The sequence below is a fragment of the Rhagoletis pomonella genome, unplaced genomic scaffold, assembly GCF_013731165.1.
Source record: "Rhagoletis pomonella isolate Grant_MI unplaced genomic scaffold, Rhpom_1.0 Rhpom_scaffold_00004, whole genome shotgun sequence".
Taxonomy (NCBI): domain Eukaryota; kingdom Metazoa; phylum Arthropoda; class Insecta; order Diptera; family Tephritidae; genus Rhagoletis; species Rhagoletis pomonella.
The window spans coordinates 33,603,464-33,619,385 of NW_023458558.1; the positions used below are offsets into that span (position 1 = coordinate 33,603,464).

Here is a 15,922-nt window from a genome sequence, read left to right on the forward strand (position 1 = left end):
CGCCCTATTTAAGAATTTTATTTTGAAAAACACCCTATCTCAGAATTTGATTGAATGACGCAATATTTCATACATTTCGGTGAAAAAGGGGCGATAATATCAGCCATTTTTATTTTTATCTTGCTCAATGCGAATGTGTGTCTTAAATTATTTTGTTTTATCAGCAAAGAAAATAAATTGAAAAAAGTGCTTGTTGCAAAAGTTAAAGTGTTAACCTGCAACTACTTTGACATTTATCCATAGTCGGGTATCTAATCTTAAGAATAACATCAAATTTTAGGTTTTATGTTTACTATTTTAGTAGCTATCGTTGTTTGGACTTCAACTTGCTTTGCAAAAGTCGTTATAGTTTGTGTTTTTTATCAACTAAGTAATCAAGTTAGCCTTGAAGAAAACAATTGGTTATCATTTCAAAAAGATCAAGCACTCGAAACGTATTGTTAGGGGTGGGAAAAATTAAAAAAAGGAAGATTTACATTCCTACCAGTTCAGGAAAGGGCAAGCATAGTTTATTTGCAGTTACATAGGAAAGTTAAAAATTGCCTACTGGTCAACTAGGTATACATATGTATTTATTTATTAGATGCTACTACGTTCTTTTCAATGCAATAAGCCGCTGTTTGTTAGCTGCATTCGTTTTTTCCACAAATTCACTCCAAAGATGCACTCTTTGACAAAAAAACATCACTTCAAAATCGTTTTTCTCTAAAACTTATTTTCGTACTGTATTAAATTGAATACACAACAAAATGCTCATATAAAAATTTAGAAGTACCGTTAATTTCTTCAAGACACAAAGATCGGAACTAAACGAAATTAGTATGGGACCACCCTTGAGGTGAATGAAAAAGAATTATGGAAAGCTGTGAACGTGGTCGAAAGATGTCCGGTAAAATACATAAAAAAAAATATTCCGATGAATTGATCATTGAACGAAGCACAACGAAATATGAACTTTTCCGGTTTAAATTTAGTAAGGAAAAACGATCACGGCAAACGTTTATAAAGCTATTAACCCTTAACTGCCTATGAAAAATTATTATCACAGAACCATACGTCTGTAGGACTTCAGAATAAAATAAGTAACGAGTTTAAAAAATAATCTGTATAAGAACATATCCAACTCGTTATTAGAAAAAATACACGATTATGAACTCTAAGAGATTTGTGAGTCATAAGACTAAGTTCAGGCACGCAGTTAATCGAGCAATTAGCCATTTAGATTCAATTTACCATACACAATTTTAACTATTAATTGCTTTTAGAGTTCTTACTTGAATGGGTTGGTATGTACAATTTTGACTTTTGGCCATATTTCGTAACCAACAATTTCAAATAGCGGTAGCTCAACTAAAATGTAAATCAACTTATTATTTCTGCGCTACTACGTACCACCGACGAATAACTAGTTGAATTTCCGCAAGCACGAAAGAACCATTGGTTCAACGACGCATACCACGCCGCTTAAGGGAAAAAAGTTGAAACCTGGAAAAAAGTTGAAACCTACAAGGCCATACTACGATCGGGCGCAGCGCGAGCTATTAGCGCTCGGTCAGATGGATGCATAGTTTTCATAATGAGAAAAGAATAATGTAGTGGCCGACATGAAAAACGACCGAAAATTTTATTGGAAAGTTCGGCGATCAGCAACAGAAACGTCTGTTCTATAAATTCCACGTTATATTTGGAGGCAATCCGAGGACTAGAGCATCTTTTATCTTCAAGCAAAGAGTCAGCGCATTCACGACTCGGCACTCACGTCACTGTTGGCAGTTATAAGATCAAAAAAGTACACGACTTCGTTTATTTAAGAACCAGCATTAACACCAATAATAATATCAGTCTTGAAATCCAACGCATAATTACTTTTGCTAACAAGTTATACTTCAGACTAAATGGACAATTGAGAAGTGAAGTACGTACAAAACTACATTCTTACAAATCGTGTGGATATATGACGCAGAGGCATGGAATGGAATGAGTGGTCCTGAAATATTCGAGAGAAAAATTTCCCAGAATACCTATGAGCCGAGATGATGAGCTGCATTAGCTTTACAACGGCACCCACCCCGTACTTGCTTGCTGGATAATGAACGAAAAGAAATAAATTCTTCAGCTCCGAAAGTGTTCAACTCGAAACCCGCTGGTGGTAGCAGAGCAAGAGCAAGGCCTACTCTGGGATGGAAAGACGACCAAGTGGAGAAGGACTTGGCTTCATCAGCAATTTCCAATGGACGTCAGTTGAAGCAGAAGAGAAGCGCCTGGGGTGCTTTATTGATCTCAACTAAAATCACTTAGACGGTCACAACGCCCAGCAAGAAAAAGAAGGAACAAACAAATTTCTTGAAACATCTGTTTTTAAAAATAGGAATACATTTTTTTATTTACATACACAATAATTTTGAATACAAAGTATTATTTACTTTCGGAAGAATTCTTGCACTTTTTAATTCTACGTTCTAAATTTTTTTATGTACATATACATTTGTTATTTTTAACCAACTTATTGGCGTTGTCTGATGCCATGAATGTACAAAAAATTACTTTTGCATACGCTGTACATATCACACTAAGGCGGTCCAAAAATGCATGCGGAGGAAAAAGTTGAAAATGTTAAGCTCTCACCCTCTAGGAATTTGTCTAAATGGAAAAAGGATATCCGTATTTTTTGTTAAAAAAAATAGTATATATTTAGAACAGCCTCAGAGCCCATGCATTTTATATGGGGAAAAACCATTTTCGTAAAAATGGTATAGAATTCTTGAACTCTTCTTCTCCTAAGGAGACTACTAATAACAATACCCAATTGTTTATTTAACCATTTTTTAATATTAATTGTCATTTCTAGGTCCACTAAAAACCCCAAAAAAGTAATGTTGGGCCGCATAAATAATCGTTAGTGTTAAACAATTTTAAAATAAACAATTTGGTATTATTACTGGAAGCTTTTTTTAAACAAAAAATAGGGGTACTCTTTTTTTCATTTAAAAAAATCCTGGGAGTGAGAGTTTTAAAGTTTAAAGTTTTTTTGGGTCATCCTAATATCACACATTTTTGATAAGTGTTTTAAATTAAAAATTGTCTATTTTGCTTTTGGTATCATGTACTAGAAATGCGGCAAGAACCGCATTAACAAAAAAGCTGATTTGACTCAATATTTCTTTCAAGCATTTATATCTGTGCCGTTATAGCGCACTCGCTGAAACCGTATTTAATTCGATATTTCTTAAATAATTAATTTTAGCGGCTTATATAAATAGAAGCGAACAAGAATTCAAATTTGTTATAATAATAATTCAAATTTAAAACGGGCTGTATAAAGAAAAATAATAATTCAAATTTAAAACGGGCTGTATAAAGAAAACCAGCCTTTTTTCTAACCGATGTGAGAAACAGAAAAGCGATTTGAAAACTAATTCGATTACCGTATTCCTCGGACTAAAACTAGTAAAGCTGTCAAAAAATAAAAAAAACATTGAAAAGTACGGTATCGCTTTCTAGTAAAAAATGGTAACTTCTGTCAACTTCAACATAACCTCCAAATTTTGGTTGTATGTAAACGCAATCAGCTCTCACATGTAAATTACCAAAAATACTTTCAAATTCGTTAGAATCCACTTAAACAAATAATTTAATACTTTTCAACATGAATTAGCAGAGTGCACTCCTCTTTTTTTTACAATTTGGTTGCCAAGCACACTACAGCTAATCGTTTGACACATTTACCCGAATTTACCAGCAAAAAATTCTCGGAATAAAACTGGTAACTTCTGACAGAGAGAACCGTATTAACTCACTTTTTTGTCCTCTCAATAGTCAGAGAACCGAGTACGGGATCTATTTCCAGTAAAATCTGACTGATTCTGCTTATTTCTGACTAGTCCGGACTCTTACGGGATCGCAACTAAGGATTAAGCTTGAAAACACTATTGAAGAGGGCTGCCACCTGTTTGATATGTCTAACTCAATTAACTAATATAAAAATACCGTAGTCAAACGAAAGAATGTTAAGAAGTCTTTAGTTTGACCATTTGCAATGTTTGAATTGGCACGGGTTTAAAGAGATAAATTGAAATTATTAATTTATTTCGGAGGGTTGCCATTTGTTCGAACAATCAAATTCAAATTAGTTCACCAGTTTATTGAAATACATGTGTACATTGCATTTTTCGGGGTTTTGTGGTTTTTGGCGGACCTATAAATTATAGTTGCGATGAAAAAATGTTTAAATAAACAATGGGGGATTATTGTTGGGTATCTCCTGCAGATAAGCAGAGTTTTCTGGTAGAAATATATTGATTTTTAAATATTTTGTACCATTTCTACGAAAAGTTGTTTTTTCCCCATAGAAAATGCACGGAAAACTTTGGGCGCTTTGAGCGACCTCTAAATATTTTTTCAAAATAAAAAATAGGGGTATATTTTTTCGATATAGAATAATCAATCCTAGGGGGTGGGAGCATAAAAATTCCGACTTTTTCGCATACATTTTTGGACCACGCTAATGTACACACATATGTATATTGCTTTGCTGCCAGAAACGAACCTGTTTTTTAGGAAAAGTTTACTTTCTCAGAAACGCCCACTTTTGGCTTTTTACAATCATCGGAAATTTCTCTTTCATTAGAAAAACAAATTGCGAAACTTTCGTGCCCACTTGCGCCACCCACAAGCAAACTTTCTTTGCTCCTCACATTAGTTAGTACTAGATACTGCCAAATTTGTTTATATGCGAATATATACAAAAATTCGCATGCACATATATGTATGTATGTAGTTGTATGTAGGTACATATGTACATACACTTAAATATATATAGCAGATGTGTAAATGCATAGTGGCTTTTGTATGTATATGTATGTACATACAGTGACACAAACAAATGACCACGTGTTGATTTATTTTAAATATTCAAAATTTTTTGTGTTAAGTTAGTTTATTTTTAGTTCTTTTCTCTATAAAAATATTGTCTAAACATTAGCACAAACCTTATACAGTGTTGGAAAAAATACAAAGACAAAGATTTTTTAATTAAGATTTTCTATTCTATATTTTACTTAAAGTAAAATAAAATATTACAAATATTATTGTACATTGAAATAAGACATTAACATTTGATAATATCCGTTTACAACAAATAAAAAAGGATATATTTTGCATTTTAGATTGGTAAAAATGATAGGGACAAACATCAAGTGCAATTTTTTCTAAATTTTCTTAAAATGATTAATTTTCGTCCGTTAAAATCTAATATTTAGTTCAAGCTCCCTTCACTTTAATCACCTCCTGACACCTTCGCGGCATGGAGCTGACCAGGTTAGCGCAAATCTTAACCGGCATTGAGTACTATGCTTCTTGAATTTTTCACCACAAATCATGCTTATTTTTCCATTAGGTGTTCTATGGGGCTAAGGTTCGGCCACTGGGAGGCTCAGTCCATAACGTCAACTGTATTCCATTGAAACCATGATTTCACTACCTTCGACACATGTTTCGGGTGGTCGTCATGCATAAACTCCCATTTAATAGGTATGTGCTCCTCTGCATTGGGCAATATTACCGTGCTAAGAATGTTTATATAATCTGTTGCGCACTTGCACTTCATTAGACTAAAATTCTTTTTCTAAGATTCAGATCAAAAAGCTCGAATATTATTGAAAATTTGATGAATTTTCCAAAATTGTGTACTAAGTTTGAAACTTTTATTCATGTGTATGGTTTATGTTAATACTTTGACAATATTTTCATAAAAAAATAACAAAAAAAAAATATTAAGTTGAAAAACACTGTGATTATTTAAAAAAAAATCTACACGTGGTTACTTGTTTTAGCCACTGTATGTAGAAATACATATGTAATTCTTAATTTTTTGTTTATTTGCAATTTTCCAATTTACTCATTTTGCATATGTTTTGAGAGTCCGCCAAAATCAGAAAAAAATATGCAGTATTATTTCAGAAAGCCAAATTCTCCCTATGCCAGCACTTTGAAGGGGGGTAATTGCAGGTTAGGCGAGCAGAGCAATGCCGGTGATTGCGCAAGCTTTTCGGTGCAAGTGAAATGAATGGTTTTGATTTAGCGTTTGTGAATTCACGCATTAAACGAATTCTCGCCTAATGAGTACTTCTTACCACTGCCATTGATTGGCCTCGAGTATACATCTATACATATGTACGTACTAGGAATGTTAATCCCGGAATCCCGGGATCCCGGCCATTTTAAGGTCCCGGGTTTTTCGGGGTTTTGTAATTGGCACTGATGGCAATAATAGAAACTCGTTTCTTGGCCAGTATTGGCTATATTTCATTTTTTATTTAATAATTAATATTTTTTTATAAATGTGTAGATCATTATACATATTACACCGCGCTATAGTAAATTTTAAACACAAATATCAATATATTCGCGAAACCATGGGTCAAATATAGTAAAATTGCGTTTTTAGTTTATAACTCTGACGTCAGTAATTCAAAAATGATTTTAAAAAATTCAGAGAAATGTGCCTGGAGAAGAATGGGTATCAAATTAAAGAGGAACTCCTTTAGAATTTAAAAAGATTCAAGTTTTTTGTACAGAAACACTGGTAAGTATTGAAAATATCCTAATTTTATCCGTGAAATTTCGCAATATATGTATTTGAAAAAAATTATATGTTAATGAATTACATTAATTCGATAACATCCTCGAATTTCGTCCTTCTAACTGTTTCAGCTTAAAAAAGTACCTATTCGTCCTTGTGAATCCAAAAAATTTTAATTTCTTAAATTCTAAAGAAATTTCCTCTTGCATTTGGTATCCATATTTTTATTCTACATTGCATTGAATTTTTTAAATATTTTTTGGAATCAATTATATCTTTGAAATTACAAAGTCCTTTGCAATAAATCCTGACGTCAGAGAGAAAAAATAAAAACGCCAGTTTAAATAAAAACTAGGTTTCAAACCCATTTAGTTATTTTATGGTAGGAGAGCTTCTTAAACAATATAGAGGCAATTTTTTCTATTTGAGTTGTTGAAAAGTAATGACTATCTAAATCTTGGAACTAATCCCGGGATCCCGGAGTTTTGATAACGATATCCCGAAAATCCCGGGATCGGAAAAAGCTCAACAATTAACATCCCTAGTACGTACATAGACAAGGTCATTTGGGTATATATGTAGATACAGAGTATGTTGCCATTGACTGCTGTGAATATAGCGTAAAATACAGGCATCCCAACAGTGAACAAAAATAAAATATCAAAAAATATTTATCCACAGTCTTTTATTACATATGTACATACATACAGTGGAAAAGGAGGATATTGTAGTCGGTAGCATGGTACCAAAACAATTTGTTTGGTTTTTGATCTGTTGCATGGTACCATAAACATTTTTTACTTTTATACTTACACACTAAAGAGTGCTGGGGGCAAGTGTATAGTCACTTTTGAACCACGCTTTCCTTTCTGTCCATGCACACGATAACACAACGGCACATCATATAAACTATTTCAGTCAGTCAGTCAGTCAGTCTCTCACCAAACTTCAATGTCCAGTTTGTGTATGCATTACTTAAGGGAGCGATGCGCAAATATCTGACGACAGCACTGGAGCTATTTTTCGAGCACAACCAACTACATATGTATGTATGTATGTACATATCCCATAAAGCATGCAGCCAAGCGGGAGCACAAAAAGGCGAACTAAAATGACGCTAAAAAGATCGATTGGATCTGTTGGCTAACGTCTCTAGGCTAACGAAAATGATAATTGGCAAATCCGAACTGTTGATTTTTTATTTTTATCCGTAAAAAACAGTTTTTAAATACAAACGCCCATAGGCACGGTATGCTTGGATAAGGTGTAACCCCATCAAATTTGAGCTAAATACGAAACTTTCTATGGAATGATACGAAAGTTATCTCTATTATCCACAATTTTTCATAGGATAACTTTTCTAACTAAATTAGGAACCATCGTACAGTGAAAACTTTCGTTTAACTTTACTGCAAAAATAGTTTACTTGAGATTTAAAATTTGCAAAAACCGCGAAAACCCATGTTCTTGCTAGTTTTTGCGATGAGTCACCATCGTTTTAAAGCTTGTGAAAAGCCCCGTACAGAAGTATTCAAACGTTTTTGTATATTGTGTATGCCAGAAGATTCGGCAGTTAGAACTTTGAAAAATTAGAAACCAAAATATTTTTAAAGGAATATTTTCTCAATAACTTTGTTGGTTTGCAAAAAACCTCAAAAAGTTAGAGCCCACCCCCTAATGTCTTTAATTTTTATGAGAAATTTTATTGACTATTTTTATAGATTTTTTAAAAATCATATAGAGGTCGCGACTTGTAATTTTATACTATGTCTTCATTCAGAGATTTACCTATTAAGATTTAATAAATCCAGTTGCTAAATCACGACTGTCTCCATTTCCACAGCGAGATAGGTTTGTTGTTCACATTTTTTAAATATTTGACGTTTGCTTATGTATGAAATACAGACATATAAAAAGAAATTACCAGGAGCGGAATTTCATTATATGAATTTTAAATGTTATTGGCTTCCTATTCGTAGTATATTATGTATATAGTTTGGAGAATGTAATGTATGGTATTACTTATATTCCGAATCATTTTCCCGAATTAAAAAAAAAATATCAAAACGGTAAAGAACAACATTTCCGGAAAGGCCAATGTTTAAAGAGCTGTTGGTGAAACAAACTCTCTTCTTTATAAGGGGCAGCGTTGCCATTTTAGCCGTTTTCCGGCTAGATTTAGCCGGTTTTGATAGCAACTAGCCGGAGAAAATTCGATCTTGCCGGCAGCCGGTTTGTAAAAAAAAGTTAGCCGTTTTTAGCCGATTTTACTATTTGCCTAATTTTCAGGTGCAAAAAGTAAACAAGTTGTTCGAAAGCAATAATGCAGACCCAATGAAGATTTTTAATGAACTCGATGTTTTACTTTCGCATCTATGCTCCCTAGTGGTTATTAGCGCGGACACATTTGATCCTATATGCTCCCCGTTGGAACCATACCTTGCTCCATTTCCTCAGTTTTATCACAGTTTTGAAGAGTATTTAAAAACAAAAGTAAGCACAAATGCTTTTGACCACGAAGCCGAGAAAATAATTCGAGAAAATGGTCGCTATTTTATTATCACTTTAATAAAGGAATTACGCCAACGCCTCCCTACAAATATTGCCACACTAAAAAAAATTGACTTTTTTCGGTTGGAAATGCATGAAGAGTAATTAAACCAAAAGTATTTGTTCAACTACAGCAACAAAAACGCAAATATAATGCCGACGAAATAACATCCATAGAGATGCAATGGCAACGGTTAACGTTACACACCTGGAGTAATTTAGACTCAACTGTAAAATTTTGGGTCGAAGTTTATCAATTTCGAAATGCCCTAGGAGAAAACCCTTTTGCTGACCTTTGCAACCTACTTTTTAGTTTTCTTGTTTTGCCTATAAGTAATGCAGAAGTAGAGCGAATATTTAGTTCAATGAATATAATAAAAACTAAGCAAAGAAATCCGTGCGTTAAAACGTTAAACGCTATTTTATATATCAGATACGGTTTAAAATGTGAAGAAAAATGCTGCCATAATTTTACTGTAGATGACGATCTCTTAAAATTAATGAATTCAGGTGATATATACAATAGTGAATAGTATATATTGATGATGAGGAATATACACTCGATATAAATTAATGGTGTTAACTAGTCTTTCGTTTCTTGCGATTTATTTAAATAAAGCATGTGAATTTTCACTAAAACATTTTAGCCGTTTTTTGCCAGTGTCTATGTGAAATTTCACTAAAACATTTTAGCCGTTTTTAGCCGCTTTTTTTTGCCAATCTAGCCGGTCGGCCCAAAAAGTTCTGGCAACACTGATAAGGGGGAACCGAAAATCCAATTGTGGGTCTTTGGCATATCATGAAGACCTAGCTAGTAAATATGTTTCCCAATGCATTTCCTGAGTCGAATTGAGTTGTGTATGTCGCAGCACGTAAAAGATTTATAGTAAGCAGAGAAGACTTTGCATGATATTATCATAAAACATATTTTCTGAATTTGTAGTTTTTAAAATAATATCTTCTAAATTTACTACAACCCTTTGCCTTTAAAACTATTCAAAATATAAAAACACGCCTAAAAATCGAAAAAGTAAAATCGTAAAGTATTTATTGATCAATATTATTGAAGATTCAACGAAGATTTAACTTAAATCTACTGCCTTTCCAGATTTAATTTTATGCGATAAATCTCAAAAGATTTAACATTAAATCTCGTCAGAGGGCTTAATCTTCATTAAATCGCACAATGGATACATAATTAGTATTAGGCTAGAAAACGCGGTTTTGTAGACTTATCAGTTTTTGAATGTCTATTTTTCATTGAATTTTAAAGGTCGAACATGTTGTGAGAAGAGGATTTAAAGGCCTTTAAAATGATGTATAACAATCTATTACCAGACTTGGATTGTTAGGATTTTTCTTCAGGCAAATAAATTTATATGTGTGTATGTATCTACCGGAGTTTCAGATGTTTTGAGCAGTGTAGCTGAGTAATTTATCAATAAATAACAAGTCGCGACCTTTGAATGATTTTTTAAAAATCTATAAAAATAGGCAATAAAATTTCTAATAAAAAGATAGAAAATTGGGGGGTAGGGTTTTCCAGGTTGTCACAAAAAAACTCAGGGTTAGGAAAACCAATCCAAATGGAGCTTTGGGCTACGGCTGAAAGAGAAGCAGCTTCGTTGGGGCCACTCCTACTTAATCGCTATAAGCGCTCATTGAATGCAGTTTTATAGCCATGTCGAACATGCTTCGTAAAAAAAAAATCGGATTAGAAAGCTGCAAATTATTATTGAATTTTCCTGAGTTTTTCAGACAGTTTAGAGATTCTATTTTTATGTTTTTGTTGTAGTATGAACTACATTTTTATAAAAAATGAACGGAAGAAAATTATAATAAAAAACTTTACGTAAATTGCTAAAAATTCTCTGTACATACATACGTACATTAGACTGCATCACTCCCCATACAAAAAAAAAAATCGGTACTGTTTTTCCACTGGAATTATAAAATCTATTATATTTTAAGACGTCCTCCAAAATATTTCGGAAAAATATTAAGATTTACGTGAGCTAAAAATAGTTTCTTAAATATTTGCAAAAAATTTTAAAAAATTTGAACAGAATCGTAATAATGAGATCTTTGATGCTGTTTTTAACCTTTTTCAAAGATTGGTATAAGAAAAACTTGAATAGCTGAACCTAAACTCTTCCGATTTAGACCTGTGAGGTATCATTGGAAAAGTAATTTCTCACCTTTTCATTTCTTTGCTAATAAACTCATTCAAATGATGAAAGAGAAAGGTAGGATGAACGAACATCTTTCAAAGTTGAGTAAAAATGTGTTGGTATTTGAGAAAAAAAAAGAAATTGGGACACAAAAGACTTTTTTTTTACATAAATAAAAATAGTAGGAAAATACCTTTCTACCGAGATCCTATAAGTCTAAATCAGAAAGGTTTTGGCCTAGTTATTCAAGTAAATCAATCTTAAAAAAAAAGTAAAAAAACAGCATCGAAAATCTCATTATTACGATTCCATTGAAAAGATTTTTAAATATTTGTATGCAGATTTCTTAAGCTTAATCTGTTTTGTCATCCGAGGGCCTTTTTTCAAAAAGTCCGTTAAGAAACTATTTTTATTCATAAAAAATCCATTTATGGAGGTATTTTCAAATCAATCCAGCTCGCTTAAATCTTAGTATTTTTCCGAAATATTTTGGAAGACGTCTTAAAATATAATAGATTTTGTAATCCCGGGGGAAAAAACCATATATGTAATACTCCTATATTGGTAGTACGAGCTAGGGCCGTCCGAAAACACTACAGTACAGATATATCAATAAACACGTACGAAAGAAAAGGAACACATACGTTTATAAATAAACATGTACACAACACATATACAAAAACGGCACCCAAGTACACAATACATTGACAAAAACGGTACTAGACTGTCTCGCTTTGATTTCGGAATGCTAACACATTGAGAAGTTAGCTTACTGCCAATATAGCCAATATAGAAGTATTACATATATGGAAAAAACGCAACTTTTTTTGGTGATGCAGTCTAATGTACATGTAGATAGATCCAGTTTTTTGTCTACTCGAAGGAAAATTTATTGTTTGAAATGCGAACGCAGATACCAGCTGACAGTGAAATTTGCAAATTTGCATTAGTGTGTGTAAAAGTAACAGTCTTTTGCTGCACAGTGTATGAACTAAAAGTGGGCACGGGTTGAATCTACATCTACATACTAAATAATATGAATATACATATGTATCTATTTAGTATATTTATTTTTAATCACATATTTTGGTTCATATTCGTACATCACTATCCAAATGTATGCTTATGATACGCTTATGTGTACGCTTAGATACATATGTATGTGCGTATGTATATTTATTGATTTTTCATATGGCTAGCGGCACCTTAGCACCTATGCAAATACATATATAAATATGCAAATACATAGTAGATATACGTATATATATATTCAATACATATGCACATACTTATGTGTACTAAATACAACTGCAAATGATTCGTGTATTCTCAACGCAAACATTTTCGAATAGGTTTATTTGGACTCGTCAGCGCCAAACAAAGAATATGCTAATACAGCTGACGAAAAAGCAACGAAATAATTTTGGTGATTATGTAATTATTTAGAAGAATGTTGATATCTAATATTCGTACGAATATGTACATATATTTATGTATGTAGATATGTATATACTTACACACGTATGTACTCATGAAAAATATCCGCTGGCTACAAATAGCGTGACCAAAGCAGATATGTAACAGACAGATCAAAGGCTCCGAATAGGTGCATACCAGGAATGTTGCGAATATTTGCATTCCCATTCGTTATGCGAATGGTTCTCATCGTTTTACACATTCGCATTTGAAAAACATTCGTATCATTCGATGCGAATGCGAATGCGAATGTCGAATGCGAATGTGTACATGGGCAGAGAGTCCACTCTAATATTGTTTAAATGGCTATAATAGTTCATTTCCAACAAGTCTTAACCGCAGTTTATGCCTATTGACACAAGGAGATTACAACTCGAAGGGGGTAATTCTTCCTACTATGTAAAGGCAAACGAAAGGAAAAAGCAAACACTAAGAAATAAACCTTGCCGCTCACCACATGTTGAAATTCTTGGAACTTATCTGAGCTCCTAACTGCCGTAAAGCCTCTAGCGGCTTTTAGCTTCAGGCGCTAAACGATTATGTAGTATATCAACAAACATTGATTGGCCTTCAACAAGTACTGCTAAAAGTCTTATAAGCAACCTAGAAATAATTTTGGATCAATCCACCGGAAGCGAAGGCCCGGATCTAGAATCTGGAGACATTAAAAAATGTAAAGTTAGAGCTCAATTGAAGGCCTATCTTAAAGGAAAACGAGCTCATCTGGGTGAGCTCGATTGGTGGAAAACTAAACTAAAATACGAAAAATTTACAGATCTGGTCCGCAAATATTTGAGCGCTCCACCCGCCAGCGTTTGCAAGTGACCAATTGTTCAGTCCAACCGACCTTATATACTATATCCTCTAAGAAAACGCCTATGGGAGAAAAGGCAGTAAACTTTTTTTTTTGAAATATAATATGCCCCTTTTGAACTTTGACTACTAGATTAAAACACTGTATAGGATAAGCACTCATTCAATGTTCTAATAACTTACAAAATTTTTAAGTAATAAAAACGATGACTTAAGTTGGTTATAGCTTTTTTAATGTTATTCCCAACATTCGCATTCGCGAATGTTAAAAATGTGACATTCGAAACATCCCTAGCTCATACATACATATGTACGTATGTAGTTCAATATGTACTTATGTATATTTGTATGTGAAGGGACTAGACAAAGAGGCGCCAATACAAAATATTAAAAATACAGCAATATATGTATTTTTTTGTATAAAATTGAATGGCCTACAAATTCGACATTCGCAATTTTTCTTTAGTTATTGTTATTTACGAGATAGGGTAAAAAAAACGGGACTTTAATTAAAAAACAGGGTTTGGTGACACGTACTAAGTCGCTGGTAGGAGTTAGAGGTACGCCGCATTGGACACTTTTGCAGAGCATTCAATTCTGAAGAAAATCCGTCATTGGCCATAATTATACTATAAAATGCCTCTGAGCTGTAGAATTTTGAAAAAAATCAAATTTTACGTGTATTTTATATAGGAAATCTTTGCACGACTTTGGCGATATTAATATTAAGGGCTCAAATTTTGATCGAGTTTTCGAGGTTGAAGTAAAAAAAAAAACAATAGTCGCAAAAGAAAGCATAGATATCTACATATGCGCATACTATGTATGTTTGTATTTATGTACATAGCTTTGTACACACACATGTGTATAAAGGGCATGCAAGTAGTTTAAACTAGAGCATAAATGCTACAACTAACCGCATTAGGCATTAGGTTGTAATGAAAGTCAGTCGGTCAGTGTCAAAAATTTATATTGTAGGTACCTACATATGTATAGTATATGTATACACAAATGTATATGAACATATGTACGTATTTATGTACATAAAACACAGCTTATTCACATAAAATAAATTGTAATAAACACCAGTGTCATCATCGAGCTCCCAACTTTTCTCTACACACTGCCCCGCACATTTGCAGCCATAAGATATAACATTTTACAGGCAGTCATTGCATAAGTCACTAACAAATTTTCTTCACTTGTTTATTTTATCCAAATGTTGAATTAATAAATTAGGCACCCCGCAAAAGAACAATTGAATCATATCTATGCTTTTTATGTACACATCTGCATACATATGTACATATGCATATATATCTTGCAAAGGCCAATGAACAAAACTTACATTGGACGTGAAAACATTTTACCAGCGTTGTTCTAGATTAGTTGTGGCCTCCTGATATTTAAGCGCTTTTTGTTTGTAGGTTAACTAGATATTAAGCTACGCGATTTCCGGTGGCAGAATTTGTTTTTCCTATAGTTTTTCTTCACAGGCAGTTTCGTTTCGCCTCGTTTAGCGGGCGTTGTATACGACAATCCGCAAATACTATATTCCTATTGACCTTTTTTAGGATAAAAATTTTGCAAGAAATACTCGAGTTTCCGGTAGCCGCGAACGAACAAACCAAAAAAACCCAACCACACGAAAGTCAAAAAAAAGACTGCTTTTCTCTTATTGGATCCATCGCTCAGCATGTTGTGTAAATACTCACCATGACCTTCAATTGTGGTGAGTCCGAATCAGCTGATTGCTAGTTGTTTGTTTTGCTGGAAAGTGGAACTTGAGAAGATGTCAAAAATGACGAATGGAATTTGTTTTTCTTCCAATATTATTGCCATATGTACATTTATGTTGTGTTTAAATTTCTTTTAAAGTTCCTAAATCGGTATCAAGGCGGATGCAATTATAAAGGTGTTCCTTCACGACATGTATTTGCATATGTAAATTTGACATTTTCAATACATACCTATGCCGTTGCGTCTGTAAAATTCCCAGTCTTTTTTAAACTATTTAAAAATACGTTCTTTAAAAACGAAATAAACTAAACTCAGATGATTCTATATGTGTGTCAGATGAATATAGAAACATTTCTATTTCGTATGTACGTGCATCTGCTTTGTACAGAAACAAATCTAATTTGCCTTTACACGATATGTTTACATTTCCATATGTAAATACATATCGTGTAAGGTGTAAGAACACCTTAAAGTGATAGCGGCAGCACAAAAACAAAAAACTACATTAACAAATTACACGCACAATAGGGGGTTTCCCTTAAACTCTAAAATTTACGAGCATCGTAAAAGAGCTGTCAAAATTTGCATGGAG

General features: G+C 33.1%; 1 protein-coding gene across 1 annotated transcript in view; it reads right to left on the bottom strand.

Moving 5' to 3' along the window:
- The window catches only part of LOC118737499 (NADP-dependent malic enzyme), a 44,941-nt gene extending 29,705 nt beyond the window's left edge, over nt 1-15,236 (bottom strand). The window contains exon 1 of the mRNA XM_036468049.1: nt 14,939-15,236. Coding sequence (XP_036323942.1) covers nt 14,939-14,955 — 17 coding nt within the window. The 5' untranslated portion in view covers nt 14,956-15,236. The remainder of the gene's footprint in view (nt 1-14,938) is intronic.
- Between the last annotated feature and the right edge of the window lie 686 nt (nt 15,237-15,922).